Below are 27,145 nucleotides of genomic sequence, written 5' to 3' on the forward strand. Positions count from 1 at the left end.
CAAACAGTGGACTAGCACCTCGTAAGACTCCCTTCGACCGTTGATCTCCCTCTTCGAGTCGACTGATGGTGGCGTTATGACCGGAAGAGGTTGCGAGATGGATACCCGCTCAACCGGTTTAAGCAGAAGGCCTGACAGGCTCCGCTAGTTCAGATAGGTGTGTCGTCCCCATGGACCGAGAGTCAATAATATGCACAATTTCCTCTGTAGTACATGAGTCTGGGTTATAAGAGTAAGTTAGTAGATAGAATAAAAAGGGAAAATTATGCTTCCAATCATGTGTTTTATTTCTGATGTATGAAAGCTCTCTGCGATGAGAAAAGGTGCGGCATTATGGGGATCCCCATGCGCTATGGGAAGAGGAATAACTTTCACCAACGGAGCTTTTCCTCACATAACTTCATCAGATAAAAACCATAGTGGATAATCACCTTAAGCGGCCTCCCTAATCAGAGGATGAAGCAGAGAAAAGTTTGGTGGTTGAACTTCAACAGCCGTCGCCGACGATTCCACATTTTGGGATGGGAAATGAGTCAAACGCTAGCGAAGCGATGCTAGGTCCAAAAAATGTCCAACTTTTCGACTCTGTACCTCTATAAGGGGTATGGAATCGAATGGTTCTCCAACTTCTTCCACACAAGACATCTTTGCAGACAATTGTTTAGCTAATTTAAATCCCTCAGGCTTGATCGCATCAGTCTGCCTCATCTTCCTTTCTCCTCTCAATCGATCAGGCTGCTTAACCTGTCTTTTCTTTTGAGCTGGGAAGGAACTTTCTAGTTTTTTTCTTTCTTTCATTTCAAAGAGGCGAGTTAGTGAAGCAGGGAGCCCAAAGGCCATCATTAATGATTCCTCGCTAACTGATTTCTTAGCAACTGACATATTCGTTTAGATTTATGTCTAACTAAAAGACAGAATTCGAAAAAAAGAAAAAAAGAGAAAAACACACTTGGCACTCTATTTATAAAAAAAAGCTGCATAAAAATCAAAGGAATATAATTATTGACACTTAACACTCTCTTATTCTTATGGCAGTTGTCACATTCAAACAAGTAAGAAAATCAAGGAACTAATTATATAGATATGCCTACACAAATCTTAAAGAGATACGACGAATCAGAAAACTTTTGTTCGGACATTCATAATTATATTTGTGGATCTATTAAGCCAATCGAGTGAAATATTGTCTAACTTAGAGCACCACGCAACCACGTGGTACTCTTTCAATCAGCATCTGTCATTATAAAGAACAACAGTCGCCCAAAGGAAAACCTTTTAATGTAGACACATTGACCGAAGGTGAGCTGCCTGTCAAATAGGTCTGATGAAATAATCCTACCCAAGGCAATGCATATTCACAATTGGTCTCCTTGAAAAAGGAAGCTGGAGACCATTCAATCGATCAAAGACTAGGCTGACAGAATGAATACCAAATGGCCAAGCCAAGCAGTTACGAATATGAAACATTGTCAAGGACAATTACATTTACAATGGTTACATCAAAATATCTATTATCCAATTATAAATATATAAAGGTGTAACAGTTTATAAATTATGATTAACATCCAATTAAATGGGGGGATGATCCTATAATTTGGTATACCCTACATACAATTTATAAATAAGAGGGACATTTTTACCAAGGGACGGATCCCAAAAAAAATTCTAAAAAGCTGTGTTACTAGTGCTTTAGTTTTTTCCTTCATTCGACCGACGTTATATTCCTTAGACGAGAACCACAAGACAATTTAAGATCCAACAGAAATAATCTTTTTGCAACTCATGAAACAATGTCCTAAAATATAAATTAGAATCCTGATATTAGTAAACAGCCTGACTAAAAAATATTCCGAATTTTGAGAATGGGATGCCGCAGTAGCAGCAGCATTTAATTGCGACCCTAATTAGACTGACCTGCTTAACTAAAAGTATATAAATGGAACCAATATAGAACGACAGAATGTGAAATGTTAGTTTCATAAGCCAATCAGATTGCATGTTGACTGATTCTTCTTAAATGATCAAGAAATAGAAACTTGGAGATGAAATAGGAACTTAGAGATGTCAGCAGCTTTGCTGACATCTCTAAATGTGCAGCTCATCCGATGAGTGAATTTCCTGTCGGCAACTAGAGCCAAAAAATTAACAAATCTAGAATTGTAAGAGAAAAAAAAAAATTTTAACTTGAGCATTTTGAATCATAACCAAGAAGACAACATGAAGATAAATCTGTATTGCAGAAAGTGCACAGCTAAGATAATTGAGAATATAAATATGATACGTAGTCAGCACTACTCGTTTTTGCACAATAAATTACACTAACATCGACAATGATGTTCAACTACACCAAGTCTGGAAGAAACTCTATTACTATTAGAAGCAGCAAGCATTCCTGGTCACCCATCCCTCATTAAAGATTCAAGAAGCGCAGCTTCCTCTTCCTAAAAATGAACAATGGAACTTTTGTTAAACAACAGGAAACAGAAGGAACATTCTGTACTGTAATGCATCAAATGAAAACAATTCTATAACGAATTTCAAAGAAAATTCTACTTGTGCTGAATTCACTAGAGTCTAGAAATGACAATAAAGACTTAATATTTAACAGCCGATGCAGATTTATACTTAAGCCTGCCAACATAGTATAAATTCCTATCAGATCAATTATGATTTTTGGCACAACAAATGGAAAACAAAGCAACTTAAAATGGTCGAACCAATCAGAGCTTATCTTGAAAAATAATTTAAGCAGCAAACAAGCTCAAAACAATGCAAAAATGATGCCAGGAGAACTGTCTTATTCAAAAAATCGACAATGAATAATATCGTGCAATCTGGAGTCCAATTGTGTCTGAATGAGTGAAACAAAGTAGAGTTACTCCAATTCTAGCTGACATGATGCCAGTCACTTATGTCTTCATGGTTAGTCTTGCCTATGCACGTGGAAAAACTAGCAGTTTCGACCATTGAGAAATGTATCCATGTTGTTTAATCATGCTAGCGGATGCTCTGTACTCTACAAATAAATCCTCTATAAGAATTTTAATTTCTCAAAGCTGTTGAAGCCTCCACAAACCTGTGTTCCCTGAGTCGATCATCCTAAATGACTCCTCTAAATGAAATGAACTTCTTAATATAAAAATGTTAGCGCAACATTGCAATCTTTTAGAAATCCAAAGTTAAGCAATTAAAATTTTTAAAAAAAATTCTTTTCAATATAGCCATCAAAATTATTATATGTCGCTCCATTAAAATTTTGCATCAAGTTCAGCAAAGTGGTGTATCAAGGTCATTGATTGAAGAAACACTCAATGGCAACAGTTGCTAAATCACTACAAATCACCATAGTTGTCACACACACACAAGGGAAAGCCGACCAAATATGACACTATTCTCTCATACAACAAACATATGTAGGCATAATACCTATCATTCATTGTTCAAATGCTGATTGGTAGTCATTCTAAAAATCTATAAATATCACCCAATTATATTCATTTGGAAGCATTCTGACTAAAGGGCATTCCAAAGATCCTGGAGAATTCTTGAGCATAAAGAATTAGAAAAACCCAAGAGAAATAAATACGTCCAAAAAACTACCTATATGACTTTGGATTGGTACATTATTTGCTATAGGTTTAGCAGTAACACCAAAAACCTTAGTGTGCAACATACAGTGTGTAACATGTGGGGACTAATTTTGGGAAATGCTTGTTAAACGCTGGAGAAGATGCTGTGTGGAGATCAATGTATATAAAGAAAAATTGCCCAAAAACATATAAGATAGCAGAGAACAAAGAGGAGTTAGAGATCAAATTGACAACAACAGCGGTATCACGAAAAAGGTCCGTGTGGTAATTTAGCTTTGGCAACATGTGCGAAGACTTTGGGAAATGGCTGCCAAATGTTGTAGATGATGTTATGTGTGGAGAACAAAATCATACAAAAAAATTGAACAACAAAAAAAAAAAAATGATTGTAGAGAGCAAATAGGAGGTCAGATGTCAAACTAATCTAAGAGTGGAAAGCCTACTATAAGCAAGCTAGCAATTATTTTAAAAAATAAGAATCTATAGCCAACTCGAGATCAATACTGACACATGTTTGCTATAAAGTCTCATTAATACAAGTCTTCAAAGGTTAAGACAGAAGTAATTTTAACGTAACGTGTTGTGACAAGCTTAGTTTAATTAGTGGTCAAAATTATTCACAAAAAGTTAAATGACATCAATTTTTTTTAATTATAATAAAATAGTGAAACTCCAAGCGAAGACTTATGCGAATTATTCCGAGTGGATGAGAGTTGATACCCAACCCTTGATACAAATATAGAATTCTATCAAATCTAATCAATCCTGTCAAATTATTCATTGTGACTATGTTAAAGATGCGAGGGAGGAATTGGCATTTGTACTTTTTGGGAGAAAGTAGTTCTCAAAGTTTTATGTATGCAAGGACTTCTATCGAGTTGAACAATAGAATCAATCACTCAAAGCTTATCATTTACATTTTAATGTGTTTCTGAAAAAATGAATGCACTATTGGGCGGTACTAATGTTTGGATTCAACGGGTTAAAAGAAAACAAAGTACTATTGTGAGTTTTCTATATGGTTTCAAATCTCAGTATAAAAGTGTCAAATCAAAGATCATATCTGAATCTGGAGTTACTACTCTGAAAGAAGCATACACACTAAAATGTTGTGTATTATTCGAAGTTCTTAGACTTCATCTGTACAACAACTTAGGGCTCTTGCTAACTAAGAAAATACCGACATTAGTAACCATAGTCTCAGGGCAATTATATTAAAAACATTGAATTTTAAAAACAAAACTCAGGGGTTGTTTACTACTGCCATAAACCAGGTCATACATGGAGAGCATATCAAAAGTAGCTCAAACTAACAAGAGTTTTAGATCAAAATCAACTTACATAGTCACTAGTAACAAAGCTTCTCAGAGTCCGACTCTGTATTTTTGCATAAGAATATTTTAAATTCATCCAATTTCATAAAGCCTCCAAGAAATCTCCCTCTCACTGACAGGTCAGTTAACAATGATACTTGTCGTGATTCTTCTTCCACACAATGGGTCATTGATTATAGTGTTACAGATCACATGACAGGCAATTAAAAACTCTAATGTTCTTAATTCTCGCACCATTAATGTTACACCTACAATGTCTTTAACTTTTTGCCCATAAATTAACTCAATTCTTTTTTAATCTTCTCTTTGTTAGCAAAATTACATGTGCTCTTAATTGTTGTATCCTTTTTCTTTATTGAGGAAGGCATTACATATTAGATAATCAAAAAGAGTTGCAACATCTAACACAAAAAATTGCCCAAAAACATATAAGATAGCAGAGAAAAAGAGGAGTTAGAGATCAAATTGACAAGAACAGCGGTATCACGAGAAAGGTCCGCGTGGTAATTTAGCTTTGGCAACCAGTGCGAAGACTTTGGGAAATGGATGCCTAATGTTGGAGATGATGTTAGGTGTTGAGAACAAAATCATATAAAAAAATTGAACAAAAAAATATATGTAATTGTAGAGAGCAAAGAGGACGTCAGATGTAAAACTAATCTAAGAGTGGAAAGCCTACTATAAGCAAGCTAGCAATTATTTTAAAAAATAAGAATCTATAGCCAACTCGAGATCAATACTGACACATGTTTGCTATAAAGTCTCATTAATACAAGTCTTCAAAGGTTAAGACAGAAGTAATTTTAACGTAACGTGTTGTGACAAGCTTAGTTTAATTAGTGGTCAAAAATTATTCACAAAAAGTTAAATTACATCAATTTTTTTTTTAATTAGAATAAAATAGTGAAACTCCAAGCGAAGACTTATACGAATTATTCCGAGTGGATGAGAGTTGATACCCAGCCCTTGATACAAATATAGAATTCTATCAAATCTGATCAATCTTGTCAAATTATTCATTGTGACTATGTTAAAGAAGCGAGGGAGGAATTGGCATTTGTACTTTTTGGGAGAAAGTAAAAGTAGTTCTCAAAGTTTTATGTATGCAAGGACTTCTATCGAGTTGAACAATAGAATCAATCACTCAAAGCTTATCATTTACATTTTAATGTGTTTCTGAAAAAATGATGCACTATTGGGCTTCGGTACTAATGTTTGGATTCAACGTGTTAAAAGAAAACAAAGTACAATTGTAAGTTTTCTATATAGCCTCAACTCTCAGTATAAAAGTGTTAAATCACAGATCATATCTGAATCTGGAGTTACTACTATGAAAGAAGCCTACACACTAAAATGTTGTGTATTATTCAAAGTTCTCAGGCTTCATCTGTACAACAACTTAGGGCTCTTGCTAACAAAGAAAATTCCGACATTAGTAAACCATAGTCTCAGGGCAATTATAGTAAAACATTGAATTTTAAAATCAAAACTCAAGGGTTGTTTACTACTGCCATGAGCCAGGTTATAAATGGAGAGCATATCAAAAGTAGCTCAAACTAACAAGAGTTTTAGATCAAAATCAACTTACATAGTCACTATTAACAAAGCTTCTCAGAGTCCGACTCTCTATTTTTGCATAAGAATATTTTAGATTCATCCAATTTCATAAAGCAACCAAGAAATCTCCCTCTCACTGACAGGTCAGTTAACAATGATACTTGTCGTGATTCTTCTTCCACACAATGGGTCATTGATTATAGTGTTACAGATCACATGACAGGCAATTAAAAACTCTAATGTTCTTAATTCTGGCACCATTAATGTTACACCTACAATGTCTTTAACTTTTGCCCATAAATTACCTCAATTCTTTTTTAATCTTCTCTATGTTAGCAAAATTACATGTGCTCTTAATTGTTGTGTCCTTTTTCTTTATTGAGGAAGGCATTATATATTAGATAATCAAAAAGAGTTGCAACATCTAACAAAAGGCATGGGCAAGGAATCACCATGCAACAGAAAGAAAATATAAGAGGGAATAACCTTTGACACACAAGTTCTCTTAGAAAAGTACCCAAGAGAAGCCAACCAAATAGCTGGTTGATTGCCTTCTCTTAAGGAATTAGTACAATGGCAGCAGTTTTAAAGTAATTGGGAAGATCCTTTCTCCTGAATAAATCTTGAATCACATCAATAATATCCTGACTACAGCCCAGCAGAATTTATAAAATGCTGAGTAACCATCAGGTCCAGCTTTTTTATCATCAACCTTATCCAAGGCCCCTTTAATCTCCTCCGCTTCAGGTACAAAGCAAAAATTTAGCTGATTTACATAACCAGAAATATTTCTAAACAAGGTTGCATCAACTTCAGGTTGAATACAATTATTCTAAATAAGAAGCTCCTGAAAATATCTAATCCCATCCAGCTGAATAGTGTCACTGTCATAAATCCATTGCCCATCTTCTTTTTTGATCTTCACAATAGCATTCAACTGTCTTCTTCTTTTAATAAAAGCATGGTACTAAGCTGTATTTCTATCTCCATCAATAAAATTGAGCCCAGCTTTTTTTTCACTATAAAAACTCTCCTCCATCTTAATGGCTTTATCCAACTCCTCCTGAGCTTCCAGCAGGGACTTAAAATCACACTAATCTCTATAATACTCCTCTTCCAACTTCGTGACCTTGTCTTCAGTCCCCTGAGCTCTGGTTTGGAGATGGCCCTCCACATTTTCAGTAGTTACCACTTCAGGAATCAGATTTTTTGCTTCCCCCTGGCAGTCATCTACAGATTGAATAATATTATCCAGAATCCCTTTATTGTTCCTTCCATCTGAGAGCATACATTCTGAAGTCCCCATATTCTCCCCAGTAACTATATCTTTCCCCATTTTGACAGTCTCTGTCCCTCCATTCTTATCTTTTCTCAATTCAGAATGCATGATGAAGCAATTGTTTAAAACATGGCCAAATATTCTACATTTAGTACAATATGGAGACAGATATTCAGCTTCCACACTTTGCCAGTAACCATTGGTTGGGCTGCAATCCAAATAGAGTCAGCACAAGACAAGATAATATCCCTTTCAACCATCACCTGCCACAAAAGGTCTGGAAAAGTTAAATGTAGCATAATCTATCATCATAGGTTTCCCAAAATTGGATGCCAAAAAATACAAAACCGGTTTGTTTAATAAGTCTAATTTCAACCCGGAACTTGAACCATATAGGAACAAAGGGGGGTTTCTCCAAAGGGTTAAAGTCAGGGGTCCATTTAATACTTTCAATGTCAAATTCTCCACATACAACACTTTCCTTACAAAAATCAGTGCATAATCCACCTCTTTCTCAAGTTTAATCATTAAATGTCACACATCAAGAAACCCCACATTCCATTTGCCTTGAAGTGTCATAGCAGCAAAATATTTTCTAATTACCTCCATCTTGGAATGAGAACAAGTAAATTTCCCAACCAAGATGAACTTGAAAGGCACAGCCAGCATGCTAGTTTCCTGCTCAGATAAGAATAAGGCAGGCTTACCATTCTTCCTCGAAGGTTTCTTCATCAATCCCACCGTAGAGCCAGCTTCAAACTGTTGATGGAAATGTGGAGGGAAAATACGGTTCAAAACATCAGTAGTGCTAGCCATCGAGTTACCTTCCAAGATATCCAAATAGGAAGGTCGGGCAGTAGGAGACCCCATTTCCCAAAAGACAGTAAAAGCAAGCGAATGAACAATAAAACCAACTAGAAAAGCAGATGAATAGTGAAAGGCTTACGAACAACTCTAGAACCAAGCGCCGCCATTTTCTTCCACTATGAGGGAGCTTATTGGTGCTTCTTCTTATTTGTTGTATCTTATTCCTTTTTCATCATTATTTTTTTCAGGATTTTATAACGAAGAAGATTATTGGCAATGAACAAGAGTCTGGGGAGTTATACATTTTGGTTAAGGCACTGTATCGACCCAATGCCTGTTTCAGCATCTTATCTTTTTTTGAGATCCATTATCAATTAGAGCATCCATCAATAACCAACACAAAAGATATTATACACTTAGTTTCAACAATTGTCATCTTTGGATTGTAAGTCGCGTCAATTTGCTAAACACCAGGATGTCTTATTTTACAAAAGTTAATAAAAGAGTGACATAGTTTTGAGTTAGTCCATTTTAACGTTTGAGGACTTTGTTATATTTTATCTAATGGATTTCAACATATTATAACCTTTGCAGATGATTTCTCTCATATGACTTGGTTTTATTTTATGAAATCTTATACCAAGTTATTGTGAGATTTTCAATCTTTTTGTGTTGAAATTAAAACTCAATTTTATGTTTCAGTTAAGATTCTGAGAAGTGACAATGTCAAAGAATATGTTTTGGTACCTTTTCAGACATATGACATAAACGGTATGCTTCACCAGTCACTTTAAGTTGACACTGCATCCCAAAATGTAGTTGAAAGAAAAAACAAATATCTTCTTGAGACAGCTAGAGCCTTTTTATTTCAAATTAATGTGCCCAAACAGTTTTGAGTTGATGCAGTTTTTACTGCAAACTTTTTGATTAATGGGATGTTTTCTATTGTTCCACGGAACCAGATACCTTACCAAGTTTTATTTTCAACTAACTCTATTTCTCATTGAACAATGTAAATTTAAGTGTACTCGTTTTGTTCTTGATACTCATCCACAGGTTTCTCAAATAGAACCTAAGTCACTAAGGAGTATCTTTCTAAGATACTCTCATTTGCAAAAAAGTTATTGATATTTTCCCCTCTTAAATAAGTACATGGTTTTTATTGATATCACATTTCATGAAAAAAAAACCTCTTCTCTGGTAACTCATCGTTGCCTAAAATCCTCAAAAGATTCTGATGAGCTGTTAATGTGTCACATCATCAACTCAGATCCTGCTATAACGCCACCTCCTCCACCTGTGCCTAAGCCTAGAACATCTATCACTAATGTTTACTCTAGAAGATCTTGTCCCTCTGATCCTAGTCCGACATTGGTGTCATCTTCGTCAAGAGATCCTGCTCATAGTGACCATGAATTACCTATGGCTCTTCAAATACATAAACATCAATGCATGTATCACATTTTTTCGTGTTATTATAATTAGTCATCTTCTACTTTTTGCTTTTTTATTGGTTATCGAATTGGTTGAGGCCCCAATAACTATTTGACAAAGCCTATGCCATTATGAATGGCGGGCAACGATACTTGATAAAATGAATGACTTAACAAAAAAACAAAACTTGGGAACTAGTTGAACGGTATGGCAAGAAAGTTGTTGAAAGTAAATGGGTCTTTGTATTTAAGTTTTATTTTGATGGATCTGTCGCTCATCTCAAAGCTCGGTTGGTAGCTAAGGGCTATGCTCAAACATATGGGATTTTAGACACATCCTCTTTGGTAGTTAAGATGACTTTGGTTCACCTCTTTTTGTCCGGCTGAAATGAATAATTGGCCTTTGCACCGACTTAATGTGAAGGATGTCTTTCTACATGGTGATTTTTTGGAAGAGGTATACATGGAGCAACTTTTTAGTGCATACATATTCCAAGTCATTTAGTATAGAACTTCTTGCTCGGGGGAGTCTAAAAAAGTAAGTTGCTTTTAGAAATTATTATATGTATTGAAGCAATGTCCTCAGGCATGGTTTGAAAATTTTAGCCAAGAAATACAAAAGTTTGTAATGCAAAAAAGTAAAAGTGATCATATTGTATTCTACAAGCAATAAGCTTTTGGGGTCATTCTATCAGTCATTTATGTTGATGATATTTTTATTACTAGAAGCACTATACAAGGAATCTTATCATTGAAATCATTTCTTCAAATCAGTTAAACACTAAAGATCTGGGTTGAAATACTTCTTGGGGATTGTGCTATCAAGGACAACAAGGGTGTCTTTCCATATCAACAAAAGTATGTTTTGGATTTGTTAGCAGAACTACAGAAATAAGGGTCAAATCATGTAATATTTTGATGCCTTCTAACTAGCAACTTACCAAGGATGGAGAGCCCTTTAATGATTTTGAGTTATACAGTAAGTTAGTAGAAATTAAACGACCTCATAATGACTGGCCCTGATATTACTTATTGAGTTAGCACAATAAGCTAGTTCATGTCTCCCCGACAGTCCATCGATGTTCAGCTTTCAACAAACATTATGCTATCTCAAAGGAGCTCCTAAGACAAATATTCTATATCAGAATCACTGTCATGGAAATATTGAATATTTCTCTGATGCAGAATGGACAAGTTCCAACATTACGCAAAGATCCATTACAAAATATTGTGTTTTTGTTGGTGGTGATCTAGTGTTATGTAAGAGTAAGAAATAAAATGCATGAAAAATCTGAGTATTGAGCAATAGCATAAGCTTCAAGTGAATTGAGGTGAGTCATCCTATTCTTGATCGAAATGGCTTTTTCAAGCAAAGTTGTGGTGTGATAATCAATCTGCAATTTATACTATTTCAAACTCTGTCTTTCATGAACAAACTAAGCACATTCAGATAGATTTTTTTGTTTTTTCGTGAAAAAATTCAACAAAATTTGATTTCTAAAACTTATGTAAAGACTGGGAAACACATAGAGAACATCTTCACAAAAGCCCTTAATAGATCTAGAGTCTACTTGTAACAAGTTGAGCATGATAAATATCTATACTCTAGCTTGTGGGGGAGTGCTATGAGAAGTAATAATTTTTATGGTTGTATATTAGGAAGCTAGATTAAAGGAAATCAAATAACTAAATTTTCTATATTAAGTAATCTAATTAGAAATCAAATTACAAGAGAGTTCACCCAATAGAGATATTCCTCATCTAAAAAGACTGAAGCGTATACAAATATGTAACATATATTTTCAATTGATAAATAAGAAAGAATTGTTTTCTTTTACATGCAACAACTTCAACTTTTATAAAATTTTGTTAAGATATGATTATCAAAAAAGGTGAATGATGGTGATATTGAAAAGATAACATTCAACACAAGTGCACTATCAATTTATGTTATACCTTTTAGATATAACACCTTAATAGTGTTCATCGAAATGATGAATATAACATTTGTGATCATAATTAGTTTATAATTGATGATATATTAGATAATCATGTCAGCCATTTTAGGACTATTTTGAGTCTATTAAGAGAGCATAAGTGTATGATACCCCTTCCAAAGCTCCTAAAAGATGTTTTGGAAGTAGATTTAGTGGGAAGGTGATTGTGGAATGTAGTGTGATGATAATATGGACATTCAATGATATTTGGAGGGAGATAAATGACGTATGACATCTGCCCGGCAGAAATCCGCAAGTTGGACGCAAAAATGCGAGAGACTGGCAGCGAGGAGGTTCGTTATTTTCTCTTGACCAAGCTACAGACGCACCATTTGCAGTAGAAAAAGGATACATCACTTAAAATAGAAAAAAAAATTAATGATTAAACTCATAAAATACATAAACTCACTAACCTCTCTCGCTCATCTACAACAAGTTGATGCTCCGTGGCATCCTCAACTTATCTTGTATCACTATCCATTTCTTTAACTGCCCCCTGCTCAGTGAATGTGAACATCCTCTTGTTTGGGTATTCTGATACAATGTTCCAAAAAATGTATCACTTGAAACACTTTTTTGGCAAGAAAGGATGTGAGTACTAGTTGTTTCCACTTATTCTCCACCCTAAACTGCTTTTTTCTTGGGTGGGGTAGGCTGAGATGCTTTGCTGGGTATATTCTAGTTGCATGATCCGATAGCTGAACTTTTATCTGAAGAGAGGTGTGAACTTGATACTGTTGTGTTATATCTCCACCTTCAGTGCTCTCCACCTCCAGTGCTAGAGTATCTATCTTGTAATGTTCAATATGACTGCAACTATATCACGTGTCTAATAGATGATCTCAGTCCTCAAAGGTATGTGCTCATCTAGTTCCAACAATTGACATTTCATGAGTTGATCAAAATCAATTGCGTACTTGATACTGTTCTAAGGCTCTCAAAAGGTATTTCGGAAACAGATTCTGCGAGGGTTGTGGAATAGCGAGGTAATGAAATATGTTAGAGGGAGTTTGGACAGGCATAAATATCACTTTGCGGCAACCCCGACAGAAAACAACAAAGAAAGTGTAGAAATGATGAGGTACGAATGTCGAAGATGTTCAACACATGTTCCTGCACAAGCAATAAACACGCTAGTTATAGAAGGAAAAGGATATAGCACTCTATTAGTGTAGAAAGCAGATATATAATCTCTAGAAAACATAAACCAAATTAAATGTGTCCAAAACAAAAAAAGATAGCATATAAATATTCCCTCAAATAAAAGCATACCTAAAAAATAAGAAAAATAAGAAATAAAAGTAATAAAAGATAAATAAAAAAGAAAAAGAATGAACTAAAAAAAGAAAAATTCGGGTGAATTGGTCGAATGCCTGTAGTCGAATAGTGATTGCCTCATATATGATCTTGCAAAACCCGCAGGTTGCAAAGACGTGATCGTGGGAGCTCATCCTAACGCTCTACATCATTCTCCCAAGCTATAAGAATTTTCTTCTTCCGTTGAAGGATTTGGATACCATTGTTGGGCATTATTTCCCAAAAAGCTCCTAAAATAATTTTCACGTTGGGGTTCACCCCTCCCTTTTGACATTTTGTCGGTGGATGCTGTTGAACTGAGCTTAAATATAGCACCTAATATACTCCATAGAGTCTTTCGAAAACTATTCAAAAACTTACATCTTCTATCAAATATGACAGCATGCGAGACTACTCACAATGTTGGCAACCTAATGGGCAAACTGAGGGTTAGAGGTCACTGAAACTCTTCTAGTAAGGTTCATACAACCTCAGATATCATCTCTTTCATGACACTGTCTTCTAATATCACCAAGGCTAGTTTCATCGATGCCTCTCATAGCATTTAGAACGTGGCACGAGTTACTAAAGTTTCTGCCTCTGTCAGAGTAGCTATCACAACTGACTCTATAAATGATAGAAGTATAATATGCTTCACATCCTTAATAGTATTTTACGGCTATCATTAAGAGTCCGTTTGGGGCAGCTTGTGTGTTTCAGGATAAGCTGTTTATCCTGAAACGCGGCCCGCGGGCCGTCTGCGTTGGTCGACCCATGGCCTACATTTAGTGTAAAAACTCGAACGCAGTTTCATCAGTTTGGTTCAATTTTTCTATTTTGAACAAATAATGCACACCGCTAACGAATTGGTGGTGATTATTTCGTCTTCAATGTAACCTGTCGTATTGTCACGGTCGACCTAAAATAACATGACACACATCCATAGTTACAACATCACATCAAACATGATCGTACAAGTTGTCTCCAATAGAAAACTCCACAAGGTATCTCAAGTCAACACCAATCTTACTCTTCTTCAACCAGGTCAGGGAATATGACTGAGAATGCTTATTAACGTTGATGGTCAATTTGTCCAACAGCTATATCGATGGCACATTTTCACAACTGCGTCCATATTTAATAAGGATGCACAATTTGCCCCTCATGGTGCAAAAGTATGAAATATGTTGTGGTAGGCCATTGTTTCTCTCTCACGAGCTCGTCCAGAGCGACCAGTTCGATTACAAGAATCTCTCCCTCACCTGTGAATAACTCGTACTCCACCCCATTCTCCTTATTTGGGTCTGCACCCTCTCTCCTCCACTGCACCCTACACAGTGAAAGATATCGCTCTTTTGTTCGGGCATTCAAATGCAGTGGCCCAAAACAATGGGACTTAAAATTAATCCTGATTATGACATAGTTAAAAGTGCAAGAGGACTCCACCTTGTCTCTACTTTAAACTGATTTTTTCTCTAGTAAGGTGGGTTGGGATGCTACACTATGTGTACTCTTGTGGTTTAATCCTAGAGTTGAACTGTGTTTAGAGCGTGGTGCGGACCTAATGTTGTGGTGTCATCTCTCTGCCTTCCAAGCTATGGTTTGAACGTCCTATAACATCCACAAGGGTTGTAATTAGACCATGTTAATAACGAACGGTTTTAATGGTATTCTCCTCGAGCCCCACTAGCTCGCACTTAAATAGAAGCTGCTCAAATTGGATTGTGCTCTACTGAGACTTTTTCTGCAATAACTAGTAAAGTCTCAAGAACATATTATGTATGTAATGAGTTGGTAGGTGCTTACGTCGCATCTCCCTTTTCATCTTTTGACCAGCTAGTGATTTAACTTTTCCCTTCACGATAACATGGGCGCTTCAAATTTTCTCACCATAAAAAATCACTTTTGTTTAACTTAATGGTGACTAACTTTACCATTCTGACTGATAAAATAACCTTGTATTCAAAGACTCCTTCCACAGCTTGAATCCACTCAATGAATTCATTTGGATCCATGTGACAATAAAAATTTGACAAATCAATCTTCACTCCAAAATAAAAATCTTAACTTTGGGGTATTGATTCATCACTACAAACTACATGGTGAAGAGATTCACTTCTTCCTCTCTGGCAAGTCACTTTTGTTTCTAAAAGTGATCTCACTAGATTGTCTCCTCCCGAAGACGGTAAGCCTCTATTATATTTGGACAATTTCTAGCTACATATACTCTGTAGCAAATTCTCAGACACCTCGTTGAGGGTCTGTCCTTGGCAAGCACCTCTTTGTGGGTTTGTCCTAGGTGACATTATTTTATTCTCTCGATCAGAATTTCAAGGTTTGTCAGTGGCTTTTGGTTTTGGTGGATAGATGTCTAGGTGGATTTGTAGTGAAAGAGAAATGTTGAATTTTTCAAAATTTAAGATTGAGGCTGGAAATTGTTGTATGAATGATTTAGGGGAAAAAAAATTTGAGGTGAAGGTGTTAGGTCATGTTGCATGGAATCTTGGTTAAGGTGTAGCAATGGTAAATCCATAAAAAGGAATTTAGGATATGTCAGGCTTAGATACCAGATGATAACGTTCCAAAGCTCCTACAGGTGTTTAGTAAGTGGCTTCGCTGGAGAGGTGGTCATAGAATAGCAAGGGAATGAAATATGAGAATTTGACAAAACTGGATGAGGACAAATATAGTTCAGTGGTTGTCCCAACTGAAAACAAAAAAAAATAGTGTCACAACAATGTGGTATGGATGTTGAGCAGGTTCACCACTTATTCTTGCAAAAGCTACAGACACACCACTTACAATAGGAAAAGGATACAACACTCCATTAGCATAGAAATCAGAAAAACAATATCTAAAACACAAACTAAATGAGAAACGTCTGAACCCAAAAAATAACATAAACATTCATTCAAAAAATCCTACTTAGAAATAAGAAAATTTTAGGAAATAGGAAAGAAATCAAAAAGAAATGAAATATATTTAAAATAGATAAATTTGGGTGATGCGGTTGAATGCCCTGTAACGGAATCGTGATTGCCTCGTTTGTGATCCTTCAGAACTTGCAGGCCAAGAATGGGATTGAAGGATCCTATCCTGACACTGCTGCATCAATACTCCAAAAAATTGTCTGTATTACACAAGTTGTGAAGCTTTATAAACATTTCATGTCAGTAATGTGGGCAAAAGTATTTGAGTTAAATCTCCCTTCATCTTTAAACCACATGGTAACGCGGTGCTTGACTCTCCCAAGGAGAGGCCGACTGGTTTTGTTCAAGCTAACCGGGTTAGTCAGCATGAATCTAGGGTCGGCAGGCCCTTGCCTTGAGGCTACAATTTCCGCCCAAGTGAGGGGATCCCACTTAGTTATCTACTAGTAATTATATGTATTTTCTTGTGTTATGGTTTAGTTTTATTTTGATACTTTTTTGTTTTATGTTTTTTTGGTTGTGTGTGTTGTATTTTGCATTTTTTTTGGGAAGAGGACCTTTAGATTTTCTTTGTTTTTGTGTGAGTTGTATGTGGGTTTTAGTTAGGTACTTTTCCTACTTTTCCTTTTTTCATAATTCTTTTTCCAATTAAATGCATAAGGAGCCAAAGCTCTTTCTAGCAAAAAAAAAAAAATTTAGTAATATATTTATATAGTAATCAATATCTTTAATAAAAAATTTATATATATACAAGTGGGCAAATGATTCTAACAAAACCCAAAATAAAAATCACCTAGGATATTACATAACCCCAAAAATAATCTTTAAAAAAGAAAAATACAGGTAAAGAAATATATATGAATGCATTCGTTTGAGAAGAGAAGGTTAATCATGGTGGGTAGGTTTTCATCTCCCCCTGGTTCTAAAGAGGGAGTCTAGCAACAAACCGTTATATGGGCTTCCACTCAAAACTATCAAACTGTCATTCGGTAAATTCCCGAGTTCTAACATCCCTTTTTCTTTTTCTTGGCATTATAAATCTTCAATTCATCTTCCATTGCATGTCCCGTCTGATCAATAAGTTGAACATCAATGGAGAACTCACCCTGGTGGGTATGTTGATCTGTAAATTGTTGAGCAGTTTCAGCCTGTTGCACACTTTGATCTTGGCACACCTCCAGTACTTGAGTACTCTCTTCTTCTACAAGAAGTGGTTCCATATCTATTGGAATATCATCTACTACAACCAAATTATTGGTAGCAGTGATACTAAGTGAAAGATCAAAAATATCAGTAGGCTTGATTAGAGAAGAGTTCCCATCAAGTTCAATTGGAGCAGTAGTTGTATCATCCCTAGTTGCATCTTCCACCATAACTGTAGTTGGAATGGATGGTTCTTGGGTAGTTTGGTTAGCCAAATCAGTGGCTAAATCAAGGTGCACTAGACGGTTAGGTCTCAAATTGGTGTGGCACCTGAAACATTTGTCTAGTGTATGCCCAAACATATATATTTCTTAATTAAAATTTTATTTAATAATCTAAAACATCCACTTTTAAAATTAGATATTTGGGGCATCAACATACATACCACCCAATTATTAAGTATTTACATATCTAACACCTAAACTTTACTCTTTACATTTATAGCACCAAAATCTTTCATATCCAAATAAAGATACCACTATTTTAGCTTTTAAAAAGCAAAATACACATTTTTCATGCATAGGCAAGGTGACATATATGTAAAAATTTAAGAGTTAGATATGTAAACACATAAGAATTGAGTGGCATGCATGTAAATCTTCCAAAATATTTTTCGAATATTCGAAATTGTCACAACATTCTTATGACTGATGCAAATTACAACCCTTTATCTATTATTAGTAATATCATTATTATTATTATTTAAATTTTGTCACAACTTTCCTATATGATTGACAAAGATTGTCTCTTTATTAAACAACATCATCAGCATCATCATTCTTACCAATCCTCTTGCTTCATCAGACGAGCTAGCAAGGCCAACTCCCAATCTATGTCATCGTCTGTGCTTCTCACACTCACTTGACCCCTCCGTCGACCTCATCTCCTCTTTCACACGCGTTTCATTGATTTCCCATAAAAGAATTAACTGAATCATCTCCTTAGTCTTGTCGCTTCAAATCGTTGCAGAGGATCCCTTCTTAAAATAGTGAACTGACCCCTCATCTTTGTCTACACTATGAAACAGCACAAAAACGTGGGAGCCACTAGCCAATTCAAGGCACTTTTTTTTTTCCTTTTCTTTTTTTCTACATGGTTGTTACAATATCCTAAACTCTCAGCTTTCAAATAACCTCTTAGAACATGGAAATTCATTGCTCATAAAGTAACTGTTTCAAATAGCTTGTAAGGTTTTTTTTAAACACCCAAAGTCGAGGCTTTCACAATAGGATAAATAAAGCATATTCATAGGAAACAACCTGTGCTCAACCCTTCACCTTTATATCAACAAGGCCAATTGAAACATGACAAATTTCTCAAATCCATCAATCTTAAGAATTTGATTGTTCAATATGAATAAAAGCTTCAGATTTGCCCACATATATCAATTTAAATATCCTAACCGTTGTTCATTCCAAATGAATTTTGGCTAGTCAATATATAAATTTTAAATTGAAGAAAATGGAAATTAAGCCCATAAGACCCATAACAATGAACTCAAACTAATAACACTGATAACATAATTTATGAGAGGAGAACCGGATGTAAAACATGTGAAAGATGGCCACTTCTCCCCTTACCAAAAAATTCTCTACAGAGCAGCAAAATCTTCAATTTTCTCAACATAAAAAGCCCTAGGTATAGAAGATAATTTGGAAAGCTCTGTTAAAAGTGCCGTGTTTAACAACTACAAATGCAACAGTAATGAGAATAAAGTCTGCATACCACTAAAGCATTGAATTCTGTCTCTTCATCTATGGCACGGACAATAGCAGGGTCCTCCAATAGATCCTATTCAAAGGAGAAAAGTGCTTTTTATGTTGTCTAGAATAAAAGCTAAATTCCAGACACTTCTACATTAAAACTCTTTTCTAAAACTTGAACAATTTTAAAGCATGGCCTACAGATACACCATTTTCTAATTTTAAAAATTATGAAAATTGTCCCGGATCTTGCATCAGCATATTGGACGAGATGAAGCTATTGTATCATGAAACATGAGAATTTACAAAAAGTACTGCGAGATGCTACGTGAGAAAAAAAATTTTTTTTTTCAGATTAGGCACAATTATTGGTGTGATGAGCATATATAGGCATTCTCCCCCTTAACAAATGATGAATATGTTATCAAGAGATGCGAGATAATTTTCATGTAGCATGTTACTAGTATCTTATCATGTAATGTGGTGCAAGTCCATGGTTAATCTTCAACAATGATTTGTCTAAATGATTTTGTGCCTGCAGCAGCAACAGTCAAAAAGCCTCAGACTATAATTAGATGCAAAGATTTCACGTTGAATACACTTTTCCTGTACGTATATTCTTCTTTTTCCACTTCGCATCCTTTAACATAAATTTGGGAATGGAAAACCTATCCTATGCATTACCTTTGACAAGGATATCAGAACCGTAAACATCTTCTAAGTGCAATGGCTCTACTGTGATTTCACAGAAAAAGATTGTTTTTCCTTTTTTTTCCTTTGGTGCAGAAGCGCTTAATAGGACCGAATAAAACAACAAGAACTACTAACAAAGATAAAGCATCACAATTTGATCCCAAAATTTACATGAATCGGCAAAAACAAGCCTAAATCCAAGGGAAATGCGAGAATCGAATCGATTATAAAGAAATCAGATAAATTTATAAATAAAGGGACACGAACACACGATAAACCTAATCTTACTACAAACAAAAAAAACCCTCAAATTTTTGAAGAAAATAAAGAGAACAAAAAAACAATAATCAAAAAGGATTTGTCATACACCAAAAAAGATGCCCATTTAAAAGCACCTCAAGAGGATATATTTATACATGTTTATTTATTCTATTTCTAGCACAATCATACTTCCATTATGTCAAGATAGTTGCAATCATAAATAAGATCCTTTATTCGTCTCTTCTTTTCTTTTTCTTTGATTTAAACCTCTCTCCTTCACTCTCTGATTTCCTTCCAAGCCGCTTGCATCTAATAGAAACTAGTAGAAATTCAAATATTGCGCAATTTGCTCCAATGCTTATACTTGGTTCCATAATCCTCTCCTATTTGTAGGATTTTAGAAAAGTGATTTAAAATCTAAATTTGGTTTAAATTTAAACATAGAGTAATCCAAAATACCAAACTTTTTATCAAACATTTCGATCGGATTCATCATCATCATCACAAACACCACCACCATCATCATCTATTATGATGATGATGATGATGATGATGATGATGATTATTATTATTATTATTATTATAGTAAACTAAAATACATTTGGGTGAACGAGAAATAAATTCTTTCCACAATTCTAAATGGTATCAGAGATCTAAGAAACCTATTTCGTTAGAGTTCGAGGCCATAGCCCTATTCTTCAATTTGCGTCGTCTATACCTCCTTTAAAATAGTTGAGGAACAATGTGTCGAAGTGTCCTTGGTGTCTACAGCAACGGCTCCATCCAACAAAAGCTCCGAACCAAGCTTCCTCGTCACTGTTGATGACGACAAACCCATAGATATCTCCGTCGTTGTCTTTCAACACTCATGTATACATGATCTATCTCCTCTCGTACGCACGAGTAATTGCTTCATCTCTCATAAGCTTTAGGTCACTAGTTTGTCTCTGACTCGTCGTCCGGCTGTTAAGTAGCTGGAGGTCAAAAGTGTTGAGGTATCCTCCGTGTCTTCAGCGAAGCTACGAACCAAGCTTCCTTATCCTACTTCGTTAGAGTTCGAGGCCATAGCCCTATTCTTCAATTTGCGTCGTCTATACCTCCTTTAAAATAGTTGAGGAACAATGTGTCGAAGTGTCCCTAGTGTACGTAAGCTTGAGGGCACTACTTCATCTTGGACTCATCGTCCCACTCTTCCTCATGTAGCTCAAGGTAACTCCATCTCCAACTCATTGTATGGATCTTCTGCTAGAGCTCGTTGCTTCATCACCTCACAAATGGGATTATGGTGCTCGTCGTCCGGCTCTTTCACTCGAACAGAACACTCCTTTCTATTTGTTTTTTCTCCGCTCAACCAAAACGCTCCGTTCAAACAGTTTAGCAAATCATAGAGTTGTTCCCGCTTCAGTTCGTTATGGTTCCCTAAAGTAGCAATTGATCTCCGATCTACTTAGTCAGAGAAAATAGTCGACCTAACTTGACTCAAAGATCTTTATCAGTAATCATGAGTTGTGTCGTCCAAGGGATCCTTGTAGGTTTGTGGTGGATATTTATCTGAGGGAACAAACTTAAGTCGACAACAGCGGACAAAAGACTTTCTGTTAATCAATTGTTCCACTATGGTTCCCAACTCAAAGGATAGAAAGTTTTTGGGAAACACATGAGTTACGACCATGACCGGAATTTAATAGTGTCATTTGACGGTAACACCCGGTTAAAGGACTAATAAAAAATGCTACTTTGTGGTGCCTTTTGTTGATATAACCACGCAAACAAAAGACTTAGGTCACGTCCTTATTGGCATCTAATTTCTTTATTTGTGACATAAAGATATATTTGATATACCATTCACTCTTTGTGAGCTGAAATCGACAAAAAATTTATCACTTAACATACTGTTGTGGAAGGTGGATGTGATTTGTGATTAATTTTACTTGAATATTTTGGTTATTTAAGTCAATAAAAACATGTATACTAGAGTTGTTACTAGTGTTCGAACTGAAGGAGGATTGAACAAATATTTTTTTTATTTCTGTTGGATTACATCAGGGATCGACTTTAAGCCCATATTTTTTGATTTAGTTATGGATGGTCTTACTGGACATTTACAAGAGGATGTACCTTCGTGTATGCTTTTTGTCGATGATATCCTTCTCGTGGATAAGACTAGAGAAAAAGCCTAGGAAAACTTGAATTATGGAGGTCTACATTGGAGTCTAAAGGCCTTCATTTGAGTAGAACTAAAATTGAATACATGAAATGTAATTTTAGTAGTAGTAACTCTAATGATAGAAGTGTAACTTTAGGTGATCAAATTATTAAAAGATGCGAACAATTTAGATATCTCAGGTCTGTTGTTCAAAGTAATGGTGATATAGATAGGGATGTTAATAGTAGAATTCAAGTTGGTTTGTTGAAGTGGAAGAATGCTTCGGGTTATTTGCGTGATAGAAACGTAGTGCTTAGACTGAAAAGAAAATTTTATAAGATAGTGGTGAGACCTGCAATCCTATATGACGTTGAATGTTGGCCTTTAAAAGAGAAGCATAATACTAAGTTAGGAGTTGCTGAGATGAGAATGCCTAGGTGGATGAGTGGCTTTACACTTAGAGACAAAATGCGAAATGAATATATCCATGATAGAGTTGGTGTAGCTCCAGTGACAGGCGAAATTAGAGAGAGTCGTCTTAGATGGTTTGGCCACGTTAATCATTGACCATCGGATGATCAGATTAAGAGAGTAGATGTTTTAAATTCGACTTATGTAAAGAAAGACAGAGGTAGACCTAGGAAGACTTAGGCTTATTGTAGGCAACATGATCTTCATTTATTAGAACTAAATGAAAATATGACACTAAATAGGACGCAATAGAGAAAAAGGATTCATGTAGTCGACTCCACGTAGTGGGATTAAGGCTTTGTTGTTGTTGTTGTTGTTTTTAAAAATTGACACCAATGATTGAGATTCACAATCAATATTGCCTTCATCAGGGATTTAAACATTTAAAACTTTTATATTTAAAGAGCATTTGATTTTATTAGTTTAGGCTTTTTTTTTTTAATATGTAAGTTCCGTCAACTCATATCCTTATAAGAAGTATGATCAAACTGGGTGATTTGAGCTTATAAATTCTTATTTCAAAATTTGGACATATAGTTTGAAATTATTAGACTCGTTAACTCCAATCCCTACGAGGAGGATCAAACTAGTTGGGTATGACTTACAACTCTGTTCTCTATATAGGTAACCCCAATTGAAAACTTGCATAACTTGTCTTGAATTTAATTTCAAAATAGGAGTTTTAACTATAGAAAAATCAAAGTTTTTCTTAAAATAATTTTGCACGAATATTAGAACAAAAACTACTGAGTACAAGTTTACTTCGACCCACGAAACATTCTCAAACCATTCAATTTTAAATATTTAGTTTATTTTGGTGGAGCACCTATGGGTAGGATTTTATATGTTTGTATAGTTTTGAGAAACTTGTAGGATTTAAATGAATTGGATAATCTCTAAAATATGAAATTGATAGATAGTTTGTTTCAAATAGGTAGATGCACAAATCTGAAATCAAGCATGGGTGGCTTATTTATGTAAATGTCCTGAAACATGCACAACTTGAAAATAAAAAATTTCTACTCATACAAGTTTTAAAATATTCTCACAAAACTCCAAGAGTTACATTTTACTTGGAAAATATTATTGAAATTTGTATGCCTCGAAATTATTTGAATTTTGACATTCATAGAAATTATTATAATTTCGCATTTACATAACTTCATTATTGGGCTTAAAAAGAATCGTCTTTTGTTAGCTAAAAGACACATGCAAATTCAATAGTGAGATTGAAAATTTTTGAAATTCTCATTCTGAAATTATTTTTGAACCCTACTAGCCTAAACATGAAAGCCCAAACTTTTATATATAAATAAATAAATAAATAAATAATATATTTACGCGTTAAAAGTTAAAAAAAGGTACAGAGATGAGGAGGGATAGTGAAACCCCGACTCGTAACAAAACAGAAAAATCAAAACTTAGAGTTTCCACTGTCCGCATTACAACACCACGCAAAAAGCTTAAAATACATGTGTAGATCTTAAAATTATACCAACGAAAAAAGTATACCCAAAATATACATGTATACCAAACTCCACAACGAAAAACAAAGTAAAAATTGTTTAAACCGAAAGAGCTAAGTCCAAGATATATCTAGCGACTTCTGCCAAAACATGCAAATCGATCGATGTCAGCATCAATAATATTCAAGTAATATTGGGCATGACAATGTAGGCCAATCTCTATTGGCAGCTCCCAAAAAAACAAAATTCATCTTCCATGGAGTAACCATAAGTGGGCAGTACAGGCATCAAGCATATGAGTTCCACATTTCCAGAAATCTGTAAGAGAACTCTCTGCCAAAATAGTTAATAAAATACAATATAACAGATAACAATAATTATGCATTAATAGCATATTATCACCTCCCAAAAGAGCCCTTAAGAGAGGTGGGCAGCCCAAGACTTAAATACTGTTTTTTGGCCCTACATCTAGTCGATGTGGGACTATTTGTCCGTGATATTCTCCTTCACCCAATCACCTGACGCCCTCGTCACGAATCTGCTCCACTGAGGGTCCCACTGGACCATGGAGAGTCCACACACCAGATAGACAGTAATCTGCTCTGATACCACTTATAACCTCCCAAAAGAGCCCTTAAGAGAGGTGGGCAGCCCAGGACTTAAATAGTGTTTTTCGGCCCTACACCTAGTCGATGTGAGACTATTTGTCCGTGACCATATGGTCATAAGGAGAAATCATCCAGTCACCAAAGAAGTGTAGAGCCCCAATAACCTTAACGATGAGAGACCTCCCACCCAAAGACAAAATAGTGACCAATAGAGTGATCCAAAACTCAGTGCAAATAATAAGTTGACCCCGAAATATAAGCCAAGCCAAAGCATTCTACCAGCGAGCCCGCATAAAAACAGACCAAAAGAAGACAAAGAAGTAGAAAAAGTAAAATCTGTGTAGCAATGATATCCTGCATCCAACCATAAATGCCAATCCCAAATAAACTCCAGAATACCCAAGCTACGAATCAAGCATTGCTCATACAAAGGAAAATGGCCACTGCCAAGCCTAAAACCCATGCAAAATAAACTCCAAAAGAATTTGAAGTCACAGTAATCATGCAAAGAAACCACCTCAGCACCAAAATCATTCCAGGCATCAATCATGATACATTCATCCCAACTGTGCAAAGAAAATGGAGACCCCAGAAAACAATAATCATGCCTATGTTACTTTACCAAAAAATCCACCATAAGCTTAAAAAAATAAGCCCAAATAAAGCCGTAAGGCAGCCTTGTAGGAGAGCCCAGCCCACAAAAAAACTACAAATGGTTGCAAAACTAGAAAAAAATAGAAAAATATATTAGATACTAAAATAAAAAGCCTAAGAGTACCGAAATACACAATATCAGATGGCTAGAAAGCGAACCAATTTGGTTTTGCCTCTGCCTCTAGTTCTAGGGTAGGAGTAAGCTAATAAGCTGGTAAGATGATCGCCATTACCAGTAGTAACCCATCCAATATGTTCTCGAGCTGAAGTCGGCCTCCATTCTTCTTCTTCCGCCTAGAATAGACCTGTCATTCCTCTTCCGAAGAATTAGTCTGCTGCGGTGGTAGAACTGAAGCAGAATGGTTATCAACCGTATTACCCGCAATAGGTTCTAGTATATGTGAAGTATGAGTTGCCTCTACACCGAAAACTTCATGAAGAAGTGGAGCTATGAGACTCTCCTTATTATCAATCTGAACACTACAATAAGTAGGTAATAGTCCATTAGTATTGTTTTTTTATGGGGTTTGAAGGTATCAGCATCACATCACTCGCAGTAACAGTAACAGCAATGTCATGGGGGGTTTCTCAAAGACAATAGACACCTCATGTCTGGTAGTATCCTCCCCTGGTGGAACTAAAATGTCCAGAGTAGTGGGGTTAGACCCAGTCTTATTCACTTGAACCTTAGATTTCAACTTTGGATAAAATTTGTGGCATTTGTCAAAGACATGACTAAACATCTTACAATGGGTACAATATGAGGGTATGTGCTCCATGACGATTTGTTGTCAATAACCATTATAGGTTGTGCCCAGCCAGACTTCTGTAACATCAAGTAAAGTAATATTTCTTTCCACAAGTATTATGGCCACCGATGGTTTGGTAAGGTTGACAGTAGACAGATCTAGTTTCAAAAGATCTCTAAGGATGGACCCCAATAGATTTGAGAATCTAATGGTGAAATAAATGCAACTTGAGACCAGGTAAACTAAGTCATACCGGTATAGTGGGAGTTTCTTGGTTTGGGTCGAAATCAGGAGACCACTTAAGTAGCTTCATAGGTTTACCAGCAATGTTAAGATATTTTTTGGAGAAAATTCAAGTGAAGCCTTCAGGCACGGTTAACTGAATCAAAACACGTCTCTCATCCATGAGCCCCACTTTCCACTTTCCTGCTAATTTCAGGTCATCAAAACTTTTCCTGATAACCTCCACTGATAACCTCCATAGGTGAAATTTCCTAATGAGAGCAAACTTGAATTTGTCAGTCAGGGTTGAAATTTCGGACTCTTAGGAAAAGAGTATTGTCTTCCCAATTTGTCTGTTTGTATTCTTAATAAAGGGGCAGCCACCTGGACCATCACGATTCTTCTTATAACGTAAGGGAAACGCAACCACCGTCTCCCCCTGAGGATTACTCACAACGTGGGCAAAGGAGATTTTGCCCGGTTCACCCGAAGAAAAAGGAAGCTCCATCGAGAAGCCAATCGAGCAGAGGGCCGAAGAGGTCAGGGCGCTGCGCAGAAGACAGTAAACTGCAAACAGGTGACGCGAACTGTAGGGAACAGGCGTCGTTCGCGGACGACTCTCGTGTTAAGCTTGTTGTTCCTGTTTGGCTTCGTTCATGGATTCAGTCGAGCCCTAGTCATCTCCCTCAATCGAGCCCTAACCGAGCGTCGAATAAGAGACACGAGAATTAAATCGCAAGACTTAA

At 35.8% G+C, this 27,145-nt stretch overlaps 1 protein-coding gene across 1 annotated transcript in view; it reads right to left on the reverse strand.

Moving 5' to 3' along the window:
* Window positions 1-2,208: 2,208 nt before the first annotated feature.
* The window catches only part of LOC110033173, a 118,122-nt gene continuing 93,185 nt past the window's right edge, over window positions 2,209-27,145 (reverse strand). The window contains exons 9-10 of the mRNA XM_020737076.1: window positions 19,152-19,217; window positions 2,209-2,441 (exon numbers count right to left, since the gene is read on the reverse strand). Of these exons, the coding sequence (XP_020592735.1) occupies window positions 2,397-2,441; window positions 19,152-19,217 (111 nt within the window). The 3' untranslated portion in view covers window positions 2,209-2,396. The remainder of the gene's footprint in view (window positions 2,442-19,151; window positions 19,218-27,145) is intronic.

The sequence above is a fragment of the Phalaenopsis equestris genome, unplaced genomic scaffold (assembly GCF_001263595.1).
Source record: "Phalaenopsis equestris unplaced genomic scaffold, ASM126359v1 Scaffold001107, whole genome shotgun sequence".
Taxonomy (NCBI): Eukaryota; Viridiplantae; Streptophyta; class Magnoliopsida; order Asparagales; family Orchidaceae; genus Phalaenopsis; species Phalaenopsis equestris.